Raw genomic sequence first — 23,280 nt, forward strand, 5'->3', positions numbered from 1 at the left:
CATCAGACTTAAACTATAGTCTGGACTAAATGGACCTAAAGAGCATTTACAGAACATTTCATTTATCTGCTGCAGAATAAACTTTCTTCTCATCACCCCATGGAGTGTTCTCCGGGATAGACCGTATGCTAGGCCACAAAACAAGACTCAGGAAATTTCAAACAGTCAAAATCATATCAAGTTAACTTTCCTTGAACGCAATGGAATGAAACTAGAAATCAATAACAACAGGAAATTTGGAAGCTACAAATACATATAAGTGAAGCAATGTGCTGTGGAGTGCCCCTCTGGTACAGAGTGCCGCCTATTGTTAATGGAATGAAGGTTTTTTGTTTTTTTTTTTAAGTTGGGAGATGAAAGACATGAAATGTAGGTGTCAGTTTTTTCCCAGTCAATGTATGTTATGCAGTTGGTACGTGTGTGCTGCGATGCAGCTGTTAGGATAAGATGCTCTCACAGCGGGCCTGCTGACCACGTGCCTGACCAACAGTCTCTTCCTGCCTTCCTTCCAGTTTTACGGGAGCCCTATACAGTCCGTGTGGAGGACCAGAAAACCATGAGAGGCAATGTCGCAGTCTTCAAGTGCATTATCCCCTCCTCGGTGGAGGCGTACATCACTGTCGTCTCATGGGAGAAAGACACTGTTTCACTTGTCTCAGGTAGGCTTTGCGTGTCCGGGCTGCAGGTGCCGGGCTTACCTTCCGGACAGGTGGCCTCAGAGATGGAACCGGGTCTCCATGTATCATTGTAGTTAAGGATTAGTATCCTTCATGTTGATGCTGTTTTATAAATGAACCTGATATAAGGGTTTTATGTCGGTTTATGATGGCTCGATTCAGATATTCTTGGCGAACAGACTGCTGGGTAGATATCAGTGACTCCCGCAGTAAGCGTAGCCATTATGTTAACTGTTATGAGGAAACTGTGGTCTTATTTCTAAAGACAAAGTAGTGGTGGTGTGCGTCTGAGAGAGAACTCAGTGATACAGGCATGACTGATACTCTGAAACCAAGACCAGGAGAATGGAAGTCCTGATTCCATGCTCTTTTAGCCCTTTCCAATGTCTTCAGGGTTATGTTGTATCTCTGACCTCTTTCTTGAAGATTCTATTAAGAATATATGTTCAGCACTGAAATACATATTTGTATATACGTAATATCTTGGCTTATATTTGGTGTCCAGAAACGACAAAATTTAAATTTAGCCTCTAAGAAATGGCGGCTCTTTACTTCTAACGGTATTCATATTTAAGTTGATTTCTCGCCCTGAACTGTTTACCTGGAAAGGCCACTGTCAGTGTGGTGCTTGGTTTTCCTGTTTTACACATCCTTGGATGATGACCGTTGGCATATCTGAAAAGACGTTGGCTGCTTTTGGAAAAGAATGGTGATGAGCATAGTCTATGTTCTAATGTGGATTAGAAATAGTTGCTTTTCTTTTCACGTCTGTACGTACACACTTGGACACACACACACAACGTGCATTTTTAACATAATTCTTGACTAAGCAACATTTTATCAATTTATGGAGAGAAGAATTTGGAAACAAACACTCATGGTGACATACTGTTTTTTTTTATTTTTCAGCTTATCGATTAGCTAGAGAGTATGGGTTATTGTACATGAAAGACTAGAAGCCAATTTAAAAGATCCAAATCAAAAGTAAAATATTTTGTCATTAAAGACATCAAAGGAATCTAGAGTGTAATGGAAGTTTTTAGGTTTTTTACTTAGTATTGTCTTTACAGTAAATTCAAAACTCCTCATGCTTCAATCAATAATAAATTCCTTGCTGTTATGTTGATTAATATTAATAATTTTTTAACTTAGGGTATTGAAAAATAGTAAGCATAAGAACTGAAATATGATTGCAATAATCAGAATGGAGATTTACCTGTGTCCATTGCTAAATTTCAAAATTTCATGATCTTAATCTTCTCTCCTTAGGGCTCATTTTGGTTTTTTTAATGATAGGTGGAGAGAGTTGGTAATTGTCATGTGGTTAAGTTCAGAGTCAGAGGGGAATGGCTCTCAAATCTACATAGTGAGGGTGTGTGGATTCAGGGAGGGGAGAATTTTGGGCTGTATTTTCAATTTCCCAGACTCAAGAGCCCAAGCTGATGGAGGCTCCACCATCTTATAAAACTGCCATCCAGATTTACAGCCTAGGGGCTTCTCTGGCAGAGGTAGAGAGCACAGGAGAATTATAAGCTGCCTCTTAGTGCTTCCATTTGGAGCTGACACGTTACTTTACTGTTCATCCTTAACTGGCCAAAGCAAGTACCTTGGCCATGTGTAACTTCAGTGGGGCATGTGCGTGAAAGGAGGGCAGAACTGAAAATCTGGGTGAAGAATAGAAATACCTACCAGGTTTTTACATATCTATGTGTGTCTATCTATCTAATAGATGTAAGATGTGTGTTCTTCTGTTTCCTAGACATCTTTAGTTAGTGGTCAACCCAAATGCAGGTTTCACCTTTTTGCAATCTATGTGAATAGACTTTATTTTCCTTCCAATGTGAACCTTATTAAATAATATTAAAAAAGGAATTTTATATCTGGTAAGTGGGGAGGTGCTGGAATGCAGAATATAGAATTTGTGTCTTGCTGGTAGGAACCATTAGTTCCCACACCCTTGCTTCAGTCATGCACTGGAGCTTCATCTTTTGGTAAAATTTTAAAAGCTACCACATGGACTGTGGGTAAGCACTTGGCCTCTCTTTCTTTGCAATGACATCTAGAAAACAAATGTGGCATAAGTGTTTATGTTATTGAGGAATACATCAATAACAACCTTTTATTTGTTGGTAAGTAAGCCAGAGAGAGAGAGAGAGAATAGTGCAACCTAAGTCTGTTAAAACTGTAATTAAAAATGACCTTGTAAATGACAACAGGGCCCCAAATCAGTGTTAGGATCTGCAGGCAGAAAGTGTAGAAACCGAGCCTTTTGACATGACTTGCTACTTGCTCACTGCCCCGGTTGGACCCTGTTCCCAGGGTCTGAGCTCCACCCATCTAAACTGCCAGGGAGGGAGGTCAGGAAGTCACTGGAGGTGACAAATAGTTGAAAACATTGGGGATCTTAATAAATAAACCAGTTTAACATGGTTTAGGTGGAGAAGGATTGTATTTCTCTTTGGTGGCCAGGTCAGGGCACAGGTGAGGATGGAGGCCGGCCTTCCTCGACCATCTGCAGGGGAGGTGTGTGTGCGTGCATGCGTGTGTGCGTGTGTGTGTGCGTGTGTGGCTGAGAGGAGGAACCTGGGACCTCCCTTCTCCACTCTCGCTGGCAGGGCTGAGCTGCTGAAGGGAAGCGCTGGAGATTCTTGGCTTCAGCGGGTGCCCAGCACAGAGGCGTCAGGAATAGGGGAGAATTAGCACTGAGCTCCAGGACTGCCGTGGGCACAGCAGCTGATCTGGAAGAGGCACTTTTGTCTCTGCTTCGTAAATAGACCCATAGCCCCTGTGTCTCCTGTCGAGCTAGTTTAGGGTTATTCCTCGGCGTGGTCATCACCCGGCGCCCTCTTCCCGGGTTAGGAAGCCATCTCCGCCTGCTGGAATCTGGCTGGGAAGTTTGTCCCAGGAAACATTCCGACTCCGTGCAGATCGCTTCCTCTAGTTGGGAATTCTCCCCGTGGAGAAGAGCGATTGACTGATCCAGCCATGAACATAAGCCTGTGTAGGTAGGGATGCTACTGCAGAGAGCGGGGAGCTGATGGCAGGCGGAGCCGGTGAACAGGCTACGGCCCGCGGTGCCCAAGGGGCAGGGCGGGAAGCTGCCTGCTCAGAGGTGGCCCGGCTGCCCCCCGGGACTGGGGTGCTCAGCCTGGAGGGTTGGGAGGACGCCTGGGGACAGCCAGAGCAGCAAAGGCCCGCTTCAAACAGGTGAGCAAGGGGCTCTAGTCCAGGGACGCTGGAAATCTTGGCTAGGGGAGATGGATATTTGTCTTCTGCAGATTCTTTTTCAGGGAAAACCAAAGTTAAGCATTTCGGTGCTTTCCTATAAAAATAGACAAGTGGTTTCTATTAGCATGTCTTACCAATTTTTGTCCTTTCCCTTGGTTGAGAAAATGAGTGGCTGGGTTACGTCCTTGCCAGGGTGAGGAACACCAGCACAGTGTCTGCCTGGGCCCCACCCTGAGCCCTGACCACCCGGCGGTGGCCTCCGTGAGCGCGTCACCCATCAGATCCGGCACTCGTTTCTTCCCGGGGGGGCGGGAGGGCTTCCGTCCTCCTGCACGTAGACTCAGGAATCCAGTCGTGCGTCTTCGTCCCATAGGGTCACGAGGTTACCAGTATCAAGGACGTAAATGAGCTCATTTATTTTCGGTGGTCTTTGAAAAAAAATACTCCAGCGGGCTGAAAGCAGGAACCCTGTAGTTCCCCCAAAGGAAGAAAAGGTTCACAGCGTCTGATGCTGCTTTGCTGCCGGCCCGGGCTCTTCCCACGCGGTTGACACTCACCCTCAGACTCCATCGCGACCGCTGACGGGTGAACCTGCAGAGAGAAAACGTTAGGGGACAGGCACCACCCTGCCACCAAACGTGCTCCATCAGTGTGATGGATCCTGACCTATTGTCTTCTCGCCTCGCTAGAATGAGCAGGAAAAGACAAGAGCCAAGATGTTTATACACATTTTTTTTTACACATCCTTATCCCTTCTTCTCTTGCCTTAAGCCACAATGAAAGCCTTTAAGATGTCAGAATATTAATGTAGCCCAATGAAAGCACAGTGGCTGGGACAGCAGCATGCTTCGGAGTGACTGCTGATGTGGAGATCCGCAGGCCCGTCCCGGGGGAGAAGAATGACGCCAGCCCGGTCGTGAATTTCTCTCCGATGAGCGAGGCCGCCATGAGAGAGCCCGGCATTCTGTTTCTGTTTCTTCTGATAAAATTGTGCGAATCTCAGCAGGGGTTTAGCTACATTAACATCAAAGACACAGCCCAAGGGTAACCGGATTTGGAAAATGGAAAAAGCAAATATTTTACTATTCCCAGAGGAACTGCCTCCCTCTTTAGCGGCGGCTCGATCTTCTGGGACAGGATTTCCTACCTGAGCACCTCTCTCAGTGATGGCTCGGGGAGAATTCCGTCTCTCAGGATCAGTGAATTCGGGCCCAGGGATGATTGTCTTCTTCCTGTGTTTTGAGTAGAAGTGAACGATTTTCTGCCTGTGCTGAATATCAGAGGACATAAACCCGGCACCTTACATCGAAGCATTTGATGTCGTTCTTGGGGTCTGTAACTGGGTCTGAACGCCCTAGATAGCACGGGATCTGGGCTTGAAGAAGCAACCCCTGCCCAGAACCCTGCAGAGGTGGCTTCTGCCCTTAAGGAGCTGGTGGGGGGGGGGACCCGTGCAGTCACTATCGGTGTGTCCCTACTATGCAGGCACCTCAGCAAAGCACCCCAGACATGCAGATGATTTTGCCTGGGGAAGGAGGGAAGCTTTCAGAAAAGACGTGGTTATTTAAGAAAAATCTTTGTTTGCATTTTAGAGAAGGGAAAACAATTAAATTATGGATACAGTCAGCCAAATCAGGCAAGGTTTTCCCGAAGCGTGTTTTTGCAAACCTGAACTAAGAGCAGATCGGATGCAACCTGTTCTCATTTGGAAGATGAGAAGCACGGTTTTGGGGGGACCTGTGGGGGATGCTATGGTGGGTGCCGGCACGTGTGTGCTCTGTGACTGCAGAGGTTAACCTTCCTTTTTGCTAAGGCACTTCTGTTTCCATTTTAGTGCCTGCCAGTCGCTGAGCGTTTTCAAAATAGGCTGCTACTTAGCAGTTAGGATGCGTCTTGTTGAGACCCAGGGCTACCCTCAAAGAGCTCGCAAGGAAAAGGACTGAGACCAACACTGAAATGATGGGAAGAGCAAACCCAAACTCACCTGGTAGCCTCGTCTTTGATTTTTAAAAGGGTCAGGGAGTTGCAGAATTAAAGAAGCATTTCTTCAACATTCACTAAATAGAAATGTGCAGGACCACATGCAAACAGTAACAGGAACATTTTTCTATTTGTTATCACCTGTCTACCTTGTATCTATCGGTTCTTCGTCTAATCTTTTATTATATTAATTTTTAGTAACTAGGAGCCTCACTTCAAACCCCAGAAATCATTCTTAGCTCAGGTAGTCTACGTCATACCGGAATTAGAAAGGTGGAAAGGTGTAGCATTTTTTTGGCATGCTATATTTTTGAGAGTGAGGTAACAGAAATATATGCCACATGCAAGTTTACAGGAAGAGAAGGTCCTGGTCTTTTTCTTTTTTAAACCATCCATTATGCTATAGTTTTGCTATTTAAGTCTGTTGCTCACTAAGTTTTTGCGTGTAACTCCACGGCCACCTGAAAGTGATTAAAGACCGGCTGTTTCCCGCTCTGGCGGAGGCTCTATGTGACACTGGGGGTGGGGACATGTGGGATGTGACCAGGCCCAGAGCCCCCCAACAGTGCCCCGAGCGCAAGCTCTGCGGAGGCTCGCCTTCAGAGAGGTGGCACCTCCCCACTCTTCAGACTGGAAACTATGCACTGTGGTCGAGACAGCCCCAAACAGAAACATGCATTTTTGACTGTGGAACCACCGAAACTGCTAGGTAGACACATGGAGATAGATATGTCAAGGTAATATTTTTTTCTTTAAAAGAGAAATCAAGAAAGGAAAGTGTGGTAGCAAATTGAGCCCCGGGGATCCCAGGAGTGGTGTCCATGTATGTGTTGTATGTGCGTGTGTAGTGTGTATGTAATGTGTGCATTGCCTGTGTGTGTGTCCTGTTTGTGTGTGTGCTGTTTGGTGTGGTGCATGTGTGTGGCACAGGCATGTGTGTGTGGCGTTTGGTGTGGTGTGTGTTTGATGTGTGTGTGGGGGTGTACGTGTGCTGCGTGTTGCGTGTGTGTGTGTGTGTGTGTGTGTGTGTGTGTGTGTGTGTAAAACGCCATGTGCTGTGAAGATACTGGATTATTAAGTTGGGCTAAAATGCCCCTTGTATTTCCTGGAGAATATGACATTTGATCGCAGCTCTGACACAGGTTAGCTGGGTGACCCAGGGAAAGGTGTGCTCTCTTTCTCTCTCTTTTCTTCACCTTGGCTTTCTCACATGGACAAACAATGGTTTCACTGGTTTATTCTCACAATAAAATGGCAGGACATGTTAAAATTCCAATTTGAACATTCCATCTTTCAAGCCACCTACTGTCCAAGCTGTGTGTCAAGGGTTCCCAAGACCACTGCAAGGTCTGATTTGCTGGAAAGACTGAGCATAGAGTTGTGTCTACAGCTGTGATTTATTCTGGGAGGAGGATACAGGGTAAAAGCAGCGAAGGGAAAAGGCACGGGAGGTGATGTCCAGAGGAAAACAGGCGCAAGTCCCCGAGGGTCTTCTCCCTGTGGAATCCCACAGGACGCACTTAATTCCCCAGCAATGAGTTGTGACGGGAGATGTGACGTTGTCTGCCGGGGGAGCCCGTGGAGACTGAGTGCCCATGGATCTCACTGGGGGCTGGGCCTGTCGGCACACGCTGCCGGGCATGTACCCCAATTCCAGACGCCCAGAGGGAAGCGGGTGCCCAGCATGGACAGTGTCGCATATATAGTTCAGGCACATGAGCCACCCTTGTCAGGCTCCCAGGGACCAGCCAGGGTGACCTTGCACACTGACCTTTGTAAGGACAACAGTCGCAGACCTACTGTGTTAACTCTTTCTGGTACAATGCAACTTCTTTGATGATGTGGCTCATTTTTTTTCATGTATTCAATGGTCACTTTTTGAAGATGCCCATCATGAAATGTTGGAGAAAGCAAGCGAATAAGATAATGTGTACTTTTAAGAGCTTTACTGCCTAGTATCCAAATACTTCCAGCCTTGAGAATGATCCCACCCAAATTACTTTAATATCCCCAAACACATCAATTCATTCTCTCCTTGCTCTACTTAAATGTAAATGTGGTTCAGTTTATGTTTGGCTATGAGGCATCTTCTACCTTCTCTCCTCACTCCCTAGGATGTCTGGTCCTTTCTACGCACGGGAAACAGATGGCCAGCCAAGCCAACCAGATATAATTTGGGCCCAAGCATATTCTCTGGTCTCTTGCTCGTCTGTGAGTGTTTATTTAGGAAAGTTGGAGAGAATAACAGGATCTTTCATAAATATTGGGCAGTGATAACAATAACGCCTTTGACATTATTATTATCAATAAGCTAAAATCAGATGTCAGAAATCAAGATTTGCTTAGGCAGTGGTGCCGTAGTATGAGAAAACAGGATTCAAGATTTAGAAATGTAATTTTTGACCCAGAGTAACTTATTAGCTGCTCGAGAGGTGAGTGTGAAGTCAAGGTGTTGTCAAGCCAGAGATAAGCATAGATTGCACAGGCTCTGGCGCTGCTTCTTTCGTGCTGGGCTGGCCAGGTGGAGGGAAGTCCCCTCAGCAGGTGAGTTGGCAGAAGGTCACCAGGCAGAGCCACCATGACTGTCAGCCCTTGGTGGCTTTACTCCTGGGTGGATGGGACAGGGCAGTCAAGTCTAGCAGCCTGGACCTCCCTCTCCTCAGTCACCACATCCCTGTGGTCTCCCTAAGTCCAGGCAGCCACCACCATTTCCCTTCCCCTCTTCCACCCGCTGAGCATGATGGGAGCTTGGGTGCACCGAGCATTTGTGACGTGTAGTTGTGACTGGCTCTTCTCCTTTCGTCCAGATCTTCGGGGGTTTCCTGCCAACCCATTCTGTGTTGCTGAAGGTGTGTTTCCCACGCCTTCTCTCAGCGTCCTTAAGCTCTTCATTCTCAGCCCCCCTCGACCCACCCTCCAGTGTTCAAAAGATCACGTGCTTTTTACTCATGGAGTCTGAGAACAGCTCTCTCCGGTGGCCCTTCCTCCCTCAGACACTGTCTGGCTTCGTGTTTGCTCTCACAGGAAGAGACGTCGTCTTTCCTTCCAGTTTAACCTCCGACCAGGGCTGTTGTCACAGCACCCCCCACCCCCGACTGTGCTGTGACCTCATTTCACCAGTTGTCACCTCTATTATCTCTGCCATCGTCTTTTTAGTAACGACTGTACTTCTTATGACACAGGTGCCCAGGTCCCCCATTTTAAAGAAACCCCTCTCTTTGCTGACTTCTTTCTTTCTCTCTCTCTCTCTCTCTCTCTCTCTCTCTCTCTCTCTCTCTCTTTCTTTCTCTTTCTTTCTTTCTTTCTTTCTTTCTTTCTCTTTCTTTCTTTCTTTCCCTCTTTCTCTCTCTCTTTTCTTTTCTTTCTTCTTTCTTTCTTTCTTTCTTTCTTTCTTTCTTTCTTTCTTTCTTTCTTTCTTTCTTTCCCTCTTTCTCTCTCTCTTTTCTTTTCTTTCTTCTTTCTTTCTTTCTTTCTTTCTTTCTTTCTTTCTTTCTTTCTTTCTCTATCTCTCTCTCTTTCTCTCTTTCCCTTTCTCTCTCTCTTTTCTTTCTTCTTTCTTTCTTTCTCTCTTTCTCTCTTTCCCTCTTTCCCTCTTTCTCTCTCTCTTTTCTTTTCTTCTTTCTTTCCTTCCTTCCTTCCTTCCTTCCTTCCTTCCTTCCTTCCTTCCTTCCTTCCTTCCTTCCTTCCTTCCTTCCTTCCCTCTTTCCCTCTTTCCCTCTTTCTCTCTTTCCGTCTTTCTCTCTCTCTTTTCTTTCTTCTTTCTTTCTTTCTCTCTCTCTTTCTCTCTTTTTCTTTCCCTCTCTTTCTTCTTCCCTCCCTCCCTCCCCCCTCTTTCTTTCTTTCCTTTCAAAACTTCTTGAGAGAATAGTCCAACTCACTATTATTCCTAGCCCTCATCATATGGACTCTGCCTCTCATATTCTACTGAAATTTACTGCTTCAATTCTACCTGTGACTTCCTAATGTCAGATCTCCAGGCTGTCTCTTGGTCCAGTTTCTCTCTGACTTCCTTGTACGGTGTACACAGTTGCCCACCTTACTCCGTTGGCTGCTGTATCAGTCAACTCTAGCTTCCAAAACAAAATATTACACACCGGGTGGTTTACACAACAGGAAGGTATTTTTGCACAGTCCTGGAGACTGGAAGTCCAAAGTCAGGGTGCCAGCATGATAGGGGTCTGGTGAGGGCTCACGTTGTGGTAGGCACACAGACTTCTTCTCTCTATGACCTCACAGACCTCACTCTCTCATGCTGCTTCTCCTTCTCCTCCTCCTCCTCCTCCTTCTTCTTCTTTTTTTCTTCTTCTTCTTTAAGTAACATGTGAATACAAATTTATTTAAAATACACTCAGACAATACAAATAAAGGAGAAGTCCACTCTTGGCCACTAATCCTATCAGACTAGGGCCCCACCTTTCTGACCTCATGTAACCTTACTTCTTTACTCCTAATCCAGTCACATGGCAGGTTAGGGCTTAAACATAAGAATTTTCAGGGGGCACAGGACAGTTCATAGCATTTGCCCTTTTTTGATTTGTACAAAACTACACTGCCCTGGTTGACCTTCTTTCTTATTATTTCTGTGCCATCTCTTTCCTTAACTTTACGTCTTTTCTTCCCCACTCAGCAGTGTAAGTTGGCCTCACAACCCAGCCTCAGCCACTTTCTCTCCCGGTCATTTTTATCTGTCTCCCAGGTCTTCAGTCATCGCTTCTACACAGGTGATCCCAACTTTGGCCCTGCCTTCTCTCCTGGACTTGCTTATTCACCGTACCTGGGCCCTCCGGCCTCTTCCGACAGAGCACACCTAGCACGGAACTCAACAGTCCCACAGCCACAGATGAGCTTCCCTTTGCTTTACTCATTTTTAGATGACGACTGTGTTACTTTCCTAGGACCACCAAAAAATAGCACAGACTGGGTGTTTTAAAATAATAGAAATTCATTTTCTTGCGTTTCTGAAGGCCAGACGTCCACAATCAGGGTGTCTTCAGGGCCATGCTGCCTCTGAAGACGCTAGAGACAGTCTGTCTTACACTCTGCCCGGCATCTGGTGTTGCCGGCAGCCTTGGGCGTTCCTCGGTTTCTAGAAGCATCAGTGCAGTCTCTGCTTCCATGATCACATGGCCTCTACCCGTGTCTGTGTATCTCATCTCGTCTTGTAAAGATACCAGTCATATTGGATCAGGGGCCCACCCTGTTTCAGTATGGCCTCCTCTTAACTGGTTACATCCGCAATGACCCTATTTCCAAATAAGGTCACATTTCAAGGTTCCAGGAAGGACACTTTTAGGGGAAGCTCTCCAACTCTCTATCATAACAAATCCTTCCAATTCTTTTTGACCCTCTCTGACACATATTCTCTATCTTTCCATCTCCTGCTTGACACACAGTAGACAGCCAATAAATGATCATTCAATGGCATCCTTAAATAAAATATTTTAAAGGCAGGAAACAAAAGCAGAAAGCCTCACTGGTGTGGCAACTCCTAGTCCTGTCCCTATAGCCCTGTCCCCGCTGGCATTGGAAGTCCGGCTGGCAGCCACACTGTCAGCTGCCTCTCCCCCAGCTGCGAGCAGTCTGCCCTTGTGTCCAACTGGGCTGAGGGCCAGCGCAGGGACCGGATCAAGATGGCTCAGGGCCAGGGCACCAGGGACAGCAGGCAAGCTGCTTGACTGGCGTTTTCAGATTCTATGCACATAAACTCACTTTCTGCATCTAAATTCTGTATCTACTGAACTCCGTGTTTCTTTGCTCCCCTAGCCAAATGTTCTGGGCTGTGCTGAAGCATTATGATACGACATAAGGCGGCCCATGATACAATGATAGCTCACATTTTGGACAAATCCTACTACATTTGGGTGTGGCGGATTGTTTGGTGCGCCTGTGTTTCCTCCCTCCAAAGGATAAGGGGGAAATTTGCTAATGGAATAATGAATGATAAATTTCCCAAATGTGATTAGTGGTCTGAAAACTTACATGAAATGAAAAGTTTTTCTTAAAAAGTACCCCAAATTCCAAAATCAGTTCCACACTACTTGAATTTTTATCGGATAAACAAATCACTTAGAGTTAAAATTTTTACAATTAACTCCTATTTGAAAAGTTGCATTAACTGTCCAAGGTCCATGTATGGGGAAATAATGAAAGTGTCTGCAGAATATTTCAGTCTGTTAGTGTCTTGAAATGCAGTGAAGATGTTGAGCGTTGTCTGTCCAGGAATTAGATTTTGTAAACAATAGAAAATCTCTAGCACGTGCTGCTCTGTAGTACAGCATGGTCAAAATGTTATTTGTAGAGAAGCTAATAAGAAAATATAGCAAATAAACAAATATATATGGATCATATGTTCTTCCAGGGATGGTTTTAGGCTTCTTAGTGTCTTTCATTTTGCCAACAGTATACACCAGGGCTTACATTTGCAATCAGAGGGACCTGGCCTTAGGTCCCACCCCCATAGCTGTGAGACCTTCAGTAGTTAATTACCTGTTTGTGGAATTGGCTACAGTATTTTTATAAAGATAAAAAAAAATGCTGTAACTTCAATGCCAAGCCAAGAAAGGCATGGTTAGCCTTCTAGATCTCTAGGTATGCATTCCCTTATCAAGCCTGTAGGTACATGTATGGACCCTGAAGCCAATATCTAGGACCTAGGTCTACATTTCAGATCTAACATGGACCAAGCTACATGCCCCTGGGTTAATTACATTACCTTCCTATGCCTCAGTTTCCTCTACTGTAAAATGGAAATAATAACAATAATGATATCATAAGATGTTCCAGGAATTAAATGAATTAAGATACATAAGTGCTTACTTAGCACAGTACTTGACATTAATGTTGGCCATTGTTACATCATTGTTACTATCTTCTGTCTGTCTAAAGTGCCCCTGTTCCAGACACTGGGAGGTCAAGACACCATGGCTTCAAAGCAAATAGGCATTAACTTGTGTGCTGCTTGTCAGGAAGTCAAAGCAAATGTAATTCTATTTGAGAAGAGTTTCTAGAATGCAAGGTATGCTGAAGAAGTCATGAGTAAAGGATCCAAAATCCTACAATTTCAGTGTAAAAGCCTTAGGATACTAATGAACTGATAGTCTGTAGGATTTTATTAAAACAAACAACTCTTTACCTACAACATTAAAGTGTTTTACTTTTCTTAAACAGAAATTGTATGATGTAAAATGAACAATAAGCCAGAAATGAAAGGCTCTTATGTTTTGCCTTAACCATCTCGGGTAAACGAAAGTAGGTATGTATTCAGGGAAGGTTAGGTCATACATTAAAATGCTGGCAACACATTTGGATTATTGAGTAGCTAATGATTATGTAGCATGTATGTGTCAGGTTATATTTACAACTTCACAACAACCCCATTAGCTAGCTACTGGTCTTAGCCCTGATTGCAGGTGAGCATCCTGAGAGCTTCAGCAATTTACCTGAGGTCTTCTCCTGCAATGCTCCTGCTCTAAAAGATGGACAGTTTGTCTTTCTTAAAAAAACAAAAAAATATTTCTTTAATTTTCCCCAGGTACATAAATGCATAAAAGCAACTAATATTGTCACCTGATTGACATGCCACTTATAACAGCCATAACTCTTGAAAACAGGGTCTTATTTAGGCAGGAAAATACATTTTCAAATATATGATCCAACCTAGACTTAGCCTTCTGCATATTTGACACATGTAGGGCATTTCGTTGTGGCTTGAGGGCAATATGCTTAATGTTTTTAAAACAATATTGTGTAACTAGAGTAAAATCAAAATAGAGGAAATTGCCTAGGACAAAAATAATCTCTTAGTTTTAATTTTACTTAAAGTCATCCCTTCCCATCAATTTCAAGGATAACATTACAGTTTTAGACACATAGTAGATGCCTAATGAGTAATTACTGAGTGAATTTTGAATGAGCAACTTTTCCATCAAAATGCTGGTGCTGTTTCCTTTCAAATGATTTCTTAATGCTTTAAGAAGAGCTTTTACTTCTCTATATTTTTCTACTGCTCCAAAATACAATTTTATATCAGCTTCTCCTCCCAGTGCAGAGTGCCTGGGTAGGCAAGTCAGAGGCAACCCGGGATTTTACAGCTGACTTCTCCTACATGATGTTGTTCTAAGGGAAATAGAAATTCCAAATTCTCAGTATTTAATATTCCCAGAGCAAAAGCTTTCTTCTTTTATTTTCACAAGATGATTTTATTGTCATAACTCCTACAATTTTATATTGCAGCATTTGTTAAAATGCCACATTGAATCAGAGGATGGCACAAGTTAATGGAAATCCTTACATGCTGAGAACTTTAGAGGCATATTGAGCATTTCCTGATGCACTGGGTCCATAGCCCAGTCATTGATCCTGAGATTTAACTCTTCTCTTTTATCTAAAGGGACATACACATTTGATAAACACAGAGTCCACTCTACACTTATGGCTTTTGTGTGTGGTTGTGTATTCTTTCAAGTAGTCATCAATGGGCTCTGCCAATTTATTAATGTGACAATGGATCTAGAAATTGTAGCATTTCTGTGCATAAGAGCGTCAGGTATGTTCCTGACCTGGATTCTTGAGCCCTGGAAAGGTCACATGGGTTGAGGGGAGAGCAGGAATGACAGCTGCTTAGCCAATAGGATCACCCACAGGAGCCCAGGTGAGCATGAGAACATCACCTGGAGCATCCTCCCATCTCAATCACATGATCACATTTTGTGTTGAAAAATTATTTTATAAGTGAAAAAAGAGTCCAGAGGTTAAAAGTCACCTGACCAGTGAGTGGCAGAACAGAGACTCCAATCTGGGGTTCTATTGTGTTTGTTTCTGCACTAGTCCTTGTTTCTAAATGGAAATTCCTTTGTTACTATCATCTAAGCACTTACCATGGATAAGGCACTGCTTTAAAAGTTGCCATTTTTAAAATTGTATGAAGGCACAGGTTTTAAAAAGGCACAGGTAAGCTAGAGACGCACCAGGTATAGCTTATTGATAATAGGTTTACTGTACTGAAGGAACTGCAAAGACTAATGGAGTTCTTCTAACTCTTTAAAAGAAGTTCATTGAAAACCGCACTTCCCAAAATGAATCATTTTGAAAGAGACTTGTAATTCTGAATTTTACTTCAATAGGAAATATTTAAAGTATATTTCAATACAAATAATATATCATTTGTCTGGGGAATGTATACCTGTAACTTCTGAAAAAAAAAAAAACATGCATGTATATATAGTCTTTGTCTGTTTAGGCTGCCATAACAATTTACCGTAGACTGAGTAGCTTATTACCAAGAGAAATTTACTTTCCACAGTTCTGGAGGCTGGACATTCTGAGATCAGGGTGCTGGGTAGACTTAGTGTCCTGGTTTGCACGTGGCTGCCTTCTTGTTTCTGCACATGCAGAAAGGGTCAGGGGTCTCTCTGTGACTCCTTGTTACAAAGGCACTGATCCCATTCATGAGGGATTCTTATGACCTGACCACTTCCCAAAGGAGCCACCGCCAGATACCATCACACTGGGGGTGAGATTGCAACCTAGGAGTTCTGGGAGAAGGGAAACAAATTTATAACAATTTATTTCAATTTATAACACATATGTATTTGTTTTATAGATGGCAATGCTCCTTAGATTAATGTTTCTTGACTGTTTATTTTTTGATCAGGGATGTACCCTGGAATAGTGGATCTTCAGAAAAACACATGAGCACCCACAGTGGCATGAATCAGGCCTCTTTTGCTCCCCTTCAACCTTGTCACTGTCAGCACCCCACCCCCATTCCCCTTTGCCCTAAGCCAGATCAACCAGGATTCCTGCCAACTTAAAACCTCTGATATTGGGATATTGGGTAGTGTCTCCCCCCCCCCCTTTTTTTTTTTTAACTAAATTGCATATTGAAATCTTCAGCCGCTCTGTTTTTTCCATGATCTTTTATTTGTCCTTGGCTTCCTCCCTCCTTTCCTGCAAGCCTTTTGTTTTCCTCCCTCCCTGCCCATGCATTGTACCAGCATCTTTCACCAACATTGTTCTCGTACCAGGAAAAGCAAAGGGTTTTTTTTTTTTTTTTTTTACAAAAAGCCTCATCAAGTCATTTTCAAACCATAGATGATATTAGGAGAGAAAGGCCATACTGAATTTCCCCTCCCATAATTAGAGGGTGAAATTTTTAGTTCTCAGCATTGTTATTTGAATTGAAACCCTATCATTAAAAAAGCCAAAGAACTTGAAATTGCGGAGGGCCGCTTCCCAAAAGGGAACGCAGCCAGGCTGGATCCAAAGGACACGCCGGCCGGATGCACGTGATGATGTTTCCCCAGCTCCGACTTCCAAGTGGAGTGATTCGCTCTGTGCGATGTTATTTTAGGACTCGAGATGTGTAAAACATTGTCTGCATTAACGAGTCCTTACTGGGAATGATGACATGTTGAAGAAAAGTGTATCTCAGCCTTGCAGGTAACTTTTAAATGACCCACAAAGATTTGTTCAAGACCTATGAGCTCTGTGTCATTATTTTCCACGTCAGTCTGCGTCCCTATCTGTGTTCAGGTTAGTGGTTTTTCTCCTGAATCTACTCTATCCCTTGCTGCTAAGTAAGAAAGAATGAGCCGGTTGATGTTTCATCTGCGTCCTCCCTTGCTGAGTTCTGCACCATCCCATCACTAAGTGAAGAAGACCCGAACATCCTACCGCTGGCCACGCGCCCCCCCTCGGTTCCCCGGTCAACGGTCTCCATGAAACGCTGAAGTCGATTTTAGATGCAAAACACACAGGACCTCTGGTTTCTTTGAGGCCTGATGAGTGATTTTCATTGGACTTCTCACATGCTTTATTTAGGGTCCTGAACACATAAGTCCAGGTTTTTATTTTCCTGAATCTCTTGCATGTTGTTTACTGATAAAAAGATGAATACACATATGTTTCTCTCTTGCTTTATCAAAATTATCAAAGTATTTGTCTTTAATATTGAGATTTTTGAAAACAAAGCCTTCATAGCTAGTAAGAACACAGGTAATTATTATCTTTTTAAGAAAAGTGATGAAGCTGAAAAACTAATTTTGTGTGTTTAGAATATATATTTATTGCACATGTGTCTAATAAGCTAATAAATTTCATACCTGTTTGCTGTTGGTGGGAAAAAATATTCATAATTACTTCGACTTTAAATTCGGGATCTAAGATGAAGCTGCTTTTCACTAATAGTGGCTATTGATTTACTAATAGTTCTTATATAATACATGTAATTCTTTTCTATGTACCCCTGTGAAATACTTATGCAGAATGAGGATGGGAAGGAGTATAGCCATGTGATTTAGAATATTTCTGTTTTGAAGAGTTAAACAGAAGCGGAAGAAGGAGGGTCAAACATTTTACACTGTGTAACAGCAAGGATACTCAAGGTGACAGGAGTCCGAACCCACAAAGGTTCAGTAAAATTCTTTGTGTACATCAAGCTATATGCAGAATGTAAAGTCCAGTTTCATGGTGAGGTTTATTTGCTTTTTAATAACTCTTATGTGTGACCAGAATTTAAAAACTGGGGGAAACATGCACAGCAATTTAGAATGCGCCTTTTCCCGTGATTTAAGTTTGAGTCATTTATCTTTAGTCTCAAATCCCTTCTTGAAAGAACTAGTTGGGCCAGAAACTGTAAATTAGGGACAGTTATTAGAACATGATTACAGAAGCACAGTTATTAGAGTGCAGACCCTACAGGAGGAACCACACATCAGATGGAAATGAACAAGTAATGAGAAGAAAGGGCATGCAAAGAGGCCACATGTATACATTTCATTTTGTGTGCCCATAATTCTCTCTGATGGCCGCATGATTAATTCAAAGATTTATCGATTTTTTTTTCCTTCTCTGCTCTAGCCCGCTGACCTGGTTTTGTTGACAGGTTTGTGTGGATCAAACCGGTCTGACAGATGAGAGCGTGCTGCCATATTAGTCCCTGTGGTCTGGAACACATATTTTATGCCGTGTCCTTATCAACAGTAACCGAACACACGCAAGCCATCCATCAACACACCTTCCTACGCCGTGCCGTGAAATAAATTCGGAGATGCTGGCCTAAAACCAGAGCAGCTGGAATGATTTGTTTTAATGAATGTGTATCGTGTGTGCGCGTGTTTATGTATGTATAAATGGTAGGGTGGGAGTTATGGCTCTTTTACTCGTGTTAACAAATACTAACCAACATTTAGCTGTCTAAAAATACCTTTATGATACCTGAGATTTGCTTCAGAATAATCAGTGGTGGTTGGGAGGGGGCAGGATGTCGATTATTGCTGCAGCTGGGTCATGAGAGAGGGAAGTTTATTCTGCCTGTTTTTATCCATCCTGTATGTTCTAAACATTCTGTAATGAAAAGCTGAGGAAAGACGCTGGCATGAAAAACCATGATATTTTTTATTTGAACCTTTAGAGTACACCATTCAGCATGAACAATCAGCACATCGTCAAGCTAGGAATAGGCAGATTATGGATGTCATATTTTAAAAATTAATGATACATTAAGGGAAGTGTTGTTTTCCTGCTGGTTATAAGCTCTGAATTCTGGAACAAGATTGAAACAGTAAAGTAAATGGTCCTTTAAAATTAGTGAGTCGTCTTCAAGTTGAAAGCGTTTCTTCTCAGTTAATAAGATCAGGTACTTCTGACTGGCATTTTCCAAGCTGTGTCCATGAGGATTTCAAGAGGGTAGGGAAAAGGTATGTGGATTCTAGGTTCAAAAAAATCGTAGGAAATAATATACTAAACAACAGCTGCACAGTGCCATGCACCAGGAATCTTAAAATGATGATGGCAATTTTTATTTTTTTTAACTCTTGGTTAATTTTTATTTTTATTTTATCTCCCCAGACCACCCATGATAATCTTTGGAATACACTTTGGAAAACACTACTTTTGAATCTAAGGCCACTAAAGGTGATTGATATAGAAGTATGCATTTTGTAAGCCTTGAGTTTGATGATTAAGGGTTAAGTATGAGCTAAATGTGTTCATAGAACCAAAATGTGTAAGTAGAATGAATCTGGAAATTCTCTTTTTATAGAATCTGATATATAGAGGCGCTGGGTTTTGTTGGATTCTAATTCTCCTTGGTACCTTTTTGGGCATCATTTTTTATCTTTATGACCATAAAACTAGACACCATCGCAGCCGACTCCAGAATGGCCATGCGTGGAGTGGAAAGGAAAGATGGAAGGCAGAGGAACTGGCCATGCGTGGGCACTGGGGAGAGCTTCCGCAGTCCACGTGAGGATCCCTACGTGGGTCAGTTGGAGAGGGAGTAGGGGAGAGGGCTGGCCAGCGCTCTGTGAAGGGCCTTCTTGGCCAAATCAAGGACATTGACTTTTAACAATTTTTTTTTAGGGATAATGGCATAGAATTCCGGGCTGGGGTTGATGTGGCACTGCGTGGAGAACAATAGGGAGTGGAGAACAAGTGTATTGTTGAATGCATAGCTAAGAGACAAGTGGGAAATGTTTGGGGACAAAATCCAACATCCTTGACTTGGTCCTTTTTCCTTCCCACTCCACGCCTAGCCATTCTTCAGTTGGCTATGGTGGCGTCTTGTTTTATGGTTGTACAGATAAAAACAATACCCACAAAGGGTACCAAGTAGAATTAGAATCCGACAAAACCCAGAGCCTCTGTATATTGGATTCTATAAAAAGAGAATTTTCAGCTTTGCTATGTTGGGTGACAGATTGGGTATAAGGGGAAAGAGAAAGACAGTCATCAAAGGATGACTCGGGTTTTGGGGTTAAGGAATTCAGTGCATGCTGGTGCCATTAATAGATGTAGAGCCTCTATTACTTAATTATATCAATCAGAAATTGAGTAGCTTTAATAATAGGCAAACACCGTTAGGCACTCTCTTCATGGTGTGTGTGTGTGTGTGTGTGTGTGTGTGTGTGTGTGTGTGTGTGTGTGTGTGTGTGGTGGGGAGGAGGGATGTCTTGTTAGCCCCTTAAGCTCCCGAAAAATGTCTTTCCGAAGTCTGCATGGCATGTACTTTCACAAAGACATGCTATTCCTGCCCCCTGCCTTTGCTCCAGCTGTTTTATTGTTTCTGTTGCACCCTGAGCTACATCTTACTTTAACTCTGCCTCATTACTGACTTCACTGCATACATTCTTGTTGACTGATTTCAAGTTGTTCGAAATAAAGGAAAGAAAAAGGTTTAGGCATTTGAAGCAAAAGGGGAGATCCAGGGGACGTCTGCTCCCCCACTCTATAAATGTTGGTGGTTGGTATATCACAAAGTTATTTAAGCTAAATTTAAGAACATCCAGGGCACCTGCTAGGAACTGAATGTGTATGTCTCTCTCGAAAAGCTGTATGTTGAAACCCCACCCCCCAATGTGACTGTAATTAGAGGTGGGCCATTTAAGAAGATAGTTAAGGTTAAATGAGGTTGTAGAGATGGCCCCTAACCCAATAGGATTGGTGTCCCTATAAAAAGAGGATGAGACACCAGAGAGCCTACTCTTTCTGCCATGTAAGGACACAGTGAGAAGACGTCACCTGCAGGGTCAGGAGAGAGCCCTCGCCGGAAACTAGACCGGCTGGAAACTTGATCTTGGATATCTGACCTCCAGATCTGTGAAAAAACAAATTTCTGCTCTTTAAGCCACTCAGTCTGTGGTATTTTGCTATAGCAGCCTGAGATGGCTAATACAGCACTTTTCTGCTCTTTTGTCTGAATGTGGGTTTCTGGAAAACCGCTGTCTTATATTTGCCTTACTTTGAATGTTTGATTTCCACAGAGCTTTCAAGTAGTCTAACTTTAATTCATCTTTGTAAATTTAAACTATCTTTCTGTTTTGCCCGTAGTCATCCTTTCTTTATTCGTGTTAGTGTGTGAAGATATTTTTTTTTCTTTCAGGCTAGTTCCTGAGCCTTTTCTTCTTTAGAAGAAACTCATTTAACCTCTTCTTATAAATTGTACAATTTCCAAACTGTGGGTCATTTCCTTTGATCTCTCTCTCTAAATATTCTTCCATTTAAGACAGTGCATAAATTTTCTTCTAAAATCATGCAGTGAGGAAAATGAACTTCCGTATCTCGTCAAGAAAGTAAATGTGGTCTGAGGCTACAATTGAGTCCTTTTGCAGAAACTATGTGCTTGTGTTCCTGATTAGAACAGGGATATGAATTGTGTCTTTTTGAGCTTATTTCAGGATTTCATACCACGTAGGAGCATTCTGAACTTCTTCTCAGCTCCTACTTTTAAATCAGGTTGCATTTTCTCATAATGGAATAATAGCAAGATTATTTGAGGTAGACTATTTTCTCTTGTACAAGTGACATGAAAAAACATACACTTGGCCTGTCTTCCATTTGTTTGAGCTGATTGTATTCTGCCTAGGAATGTTGAGCCACCTATGCAAAAGCAACTTGGAATGGATTTTTAAAAAATAAATTACTGAGATTTGCCTGCCTATGTTCATGGCAGCATTATTCTCAGTGGCCAAAAGGTGGGAACAAGGCAAATATCAATCAACTGATGAATGAATAGTGAAAGGGTGGTGTTTCCATACAGTGGAATATTTTTCAGACTTGGAAAGGAAGTTAATTCTGACACGTGCTACAACAGGGGCAAATCTTGAAGACACTATGCTAAGTGAAATAAACTAGTCACAAAAAGACAAATACCATGTGGATCCACTTTATGAGGTCTCTAAAGTAGTCAACTTTATAGAGACAGCAAGTAGAATGGTGGTTAACCAGGGGACTGGAAGGAGAGGGAAACTGGGGAGTTGTTTGTTTCATGGGTACAGAACCAGCACTACTAAACTGGACTCTAAAAATGGGTAAAATGGTTTATGTTATGTGTATTTTACAATTAACAAATTGAAAAAAAATGATTGCATCTCTTCCCTTTAAATAACTGCATCTATGATTTTGTTCATAGATAAAGACCTAGAAGAATTAACTTTAAATAGTATCATACTGTGACACTGTGTATTATAAACAGCTTTAAAAATCATCATCAGAATTATTTCGGTCTAGTGTATTTTTAAAGAATGTGTGTGGCTAATGATATTGAATTTGGATTTTTTTTTTTTATTGTAGCCATATGTTGAAAAGAGTTAATGCTTAGAAAATGAAAAACAAGTAAATTGTAGGCTTGAAAATTATAAGAACATTTGGGAAAAAAATATGATGGCAATTTCACCAGCATTTGAATTTGTTAACACTTTGGTACCTGAATGATATGCAACTGGGATATATGGTACAGGAAAACAAAGACTTTTTTGTGTTTTGGTCATGTCCATAGTAGTAGCTGGTGAACAGTAGGAGCTCCGTGAACATTTGCCTAATAAATACGTGTCTAGCATATGTATGTACTGATTACTGTTTGGCCACAGGGCTTGTGGAAATATAGATTCTTCAACCAGTCACACCGTACCCCTAGGTAAGGACCTTTCCTTGTGTCTGTTTATCACATGATTATTCCTTTTTTAAAAATTTTTAAAATTTATTTATTTTTTAATTTTTTATTTCAGCATATTACAGGGGTACAAATGTTTAGGTTGCATATATTGCCTTTGCCCCACCCGAGTCAGAGCTTCAAGCGTGTCCATCCCCCACATGGTGTGCACTGCACCCATTAGGTGTGAATATACCCATCCCCTCTTCCCCACTCCCACCTGCCCCACACTGGATGAATGTTACTACTGTATGTGCACATAAGTGTTAATCAGTTAATACCAATTTGATGGTAAGTGCATGTGGTGCTTGTTTTTCCATTCTTGTGATACTTCACTTAGTAGAATGGGCTCCAGCTCCATCCAGGAGAATACAAGAGATGCTATATCACCATTGTTTTTTTTGTGACTGAGTAGAACTCCATGGTATACATATACGACATTTTATTAATCTACTCATGTATTGATGGACACTTGGGTTGCTTCCACATCCTTGCAATTGTGAATTGTGCTGCTATAAACATTCTAGTGCAGCTGTCTTTTTTTTAGGATGTCCTTTTTTTTTTTCCTTTGGGTAGATGCCCAGTAATGAGATTGCTGAATCAAATGGTAGATCTACTTGTATCTCTTTGAAGTATCTCCATATTGCTTTCTACAGAGGTTGTTAGTTGCTAAGTGTTTTGTATCTCAGAGAAAATAATTTAAGTAGAATATATAGATAAAACACACACACACAAAAAAAAAAACAACACAGGGGAAAAGATCTGTTATCTCAAAATAAATGAGTAACAGAACTGGACACTAAATTATGCAATAAATATTTAGCAAACACCTACTGTGTGCCAACTCTGAACTTGACTTTAGTTTAGGACACTAAATTACGTAATTAATATTTAGTGACCACCTACTGTGTGCCAGCCCTGAGCTTGCCTTTGCGAATGTAGCTGTGAATAAAAGAGTTACACAAT

General features: G+C 42.4%; 1 protein-coding gene across 1 annotated transcript in view; it reads left to right on the forward strand.

Moving 5' to 3' along the window:
• DSCAM (DS cell adhesion molecule) overlaps positions 1-23,280 on the forward strand; it is a 682,487-nt gene that overhangs the window by 132,349 nt on the left and 526,858 nt on the right. Inside the window, exon 3 of the mRNA XM_076000082.1 lies at positions 513-659. Coding sequence (XP_075856197.1) covers positions 513-659 — 147 coding nt within the window. The remainder of the gene's footprint in view (positions 1-512; positions 660-23,280) is intronic.

The sequence above is a fragment of the Microcebus murinus genome, chromosome 1 (genome assembly GCF_040939455.1).
Source record: "Microcebus murinus isolate Inina chromosome 1, M.murinus_Inina_mat1.0, whole genome shotgun sequence".
In the NCBI taxonomy this organism is placed as follows: domain Eukaryota; kingdom Metazoa; phylum Chordata; class Mammalia; order Primates; family Cheirogaleidae; genus Microcebus; species Microcebus murinus.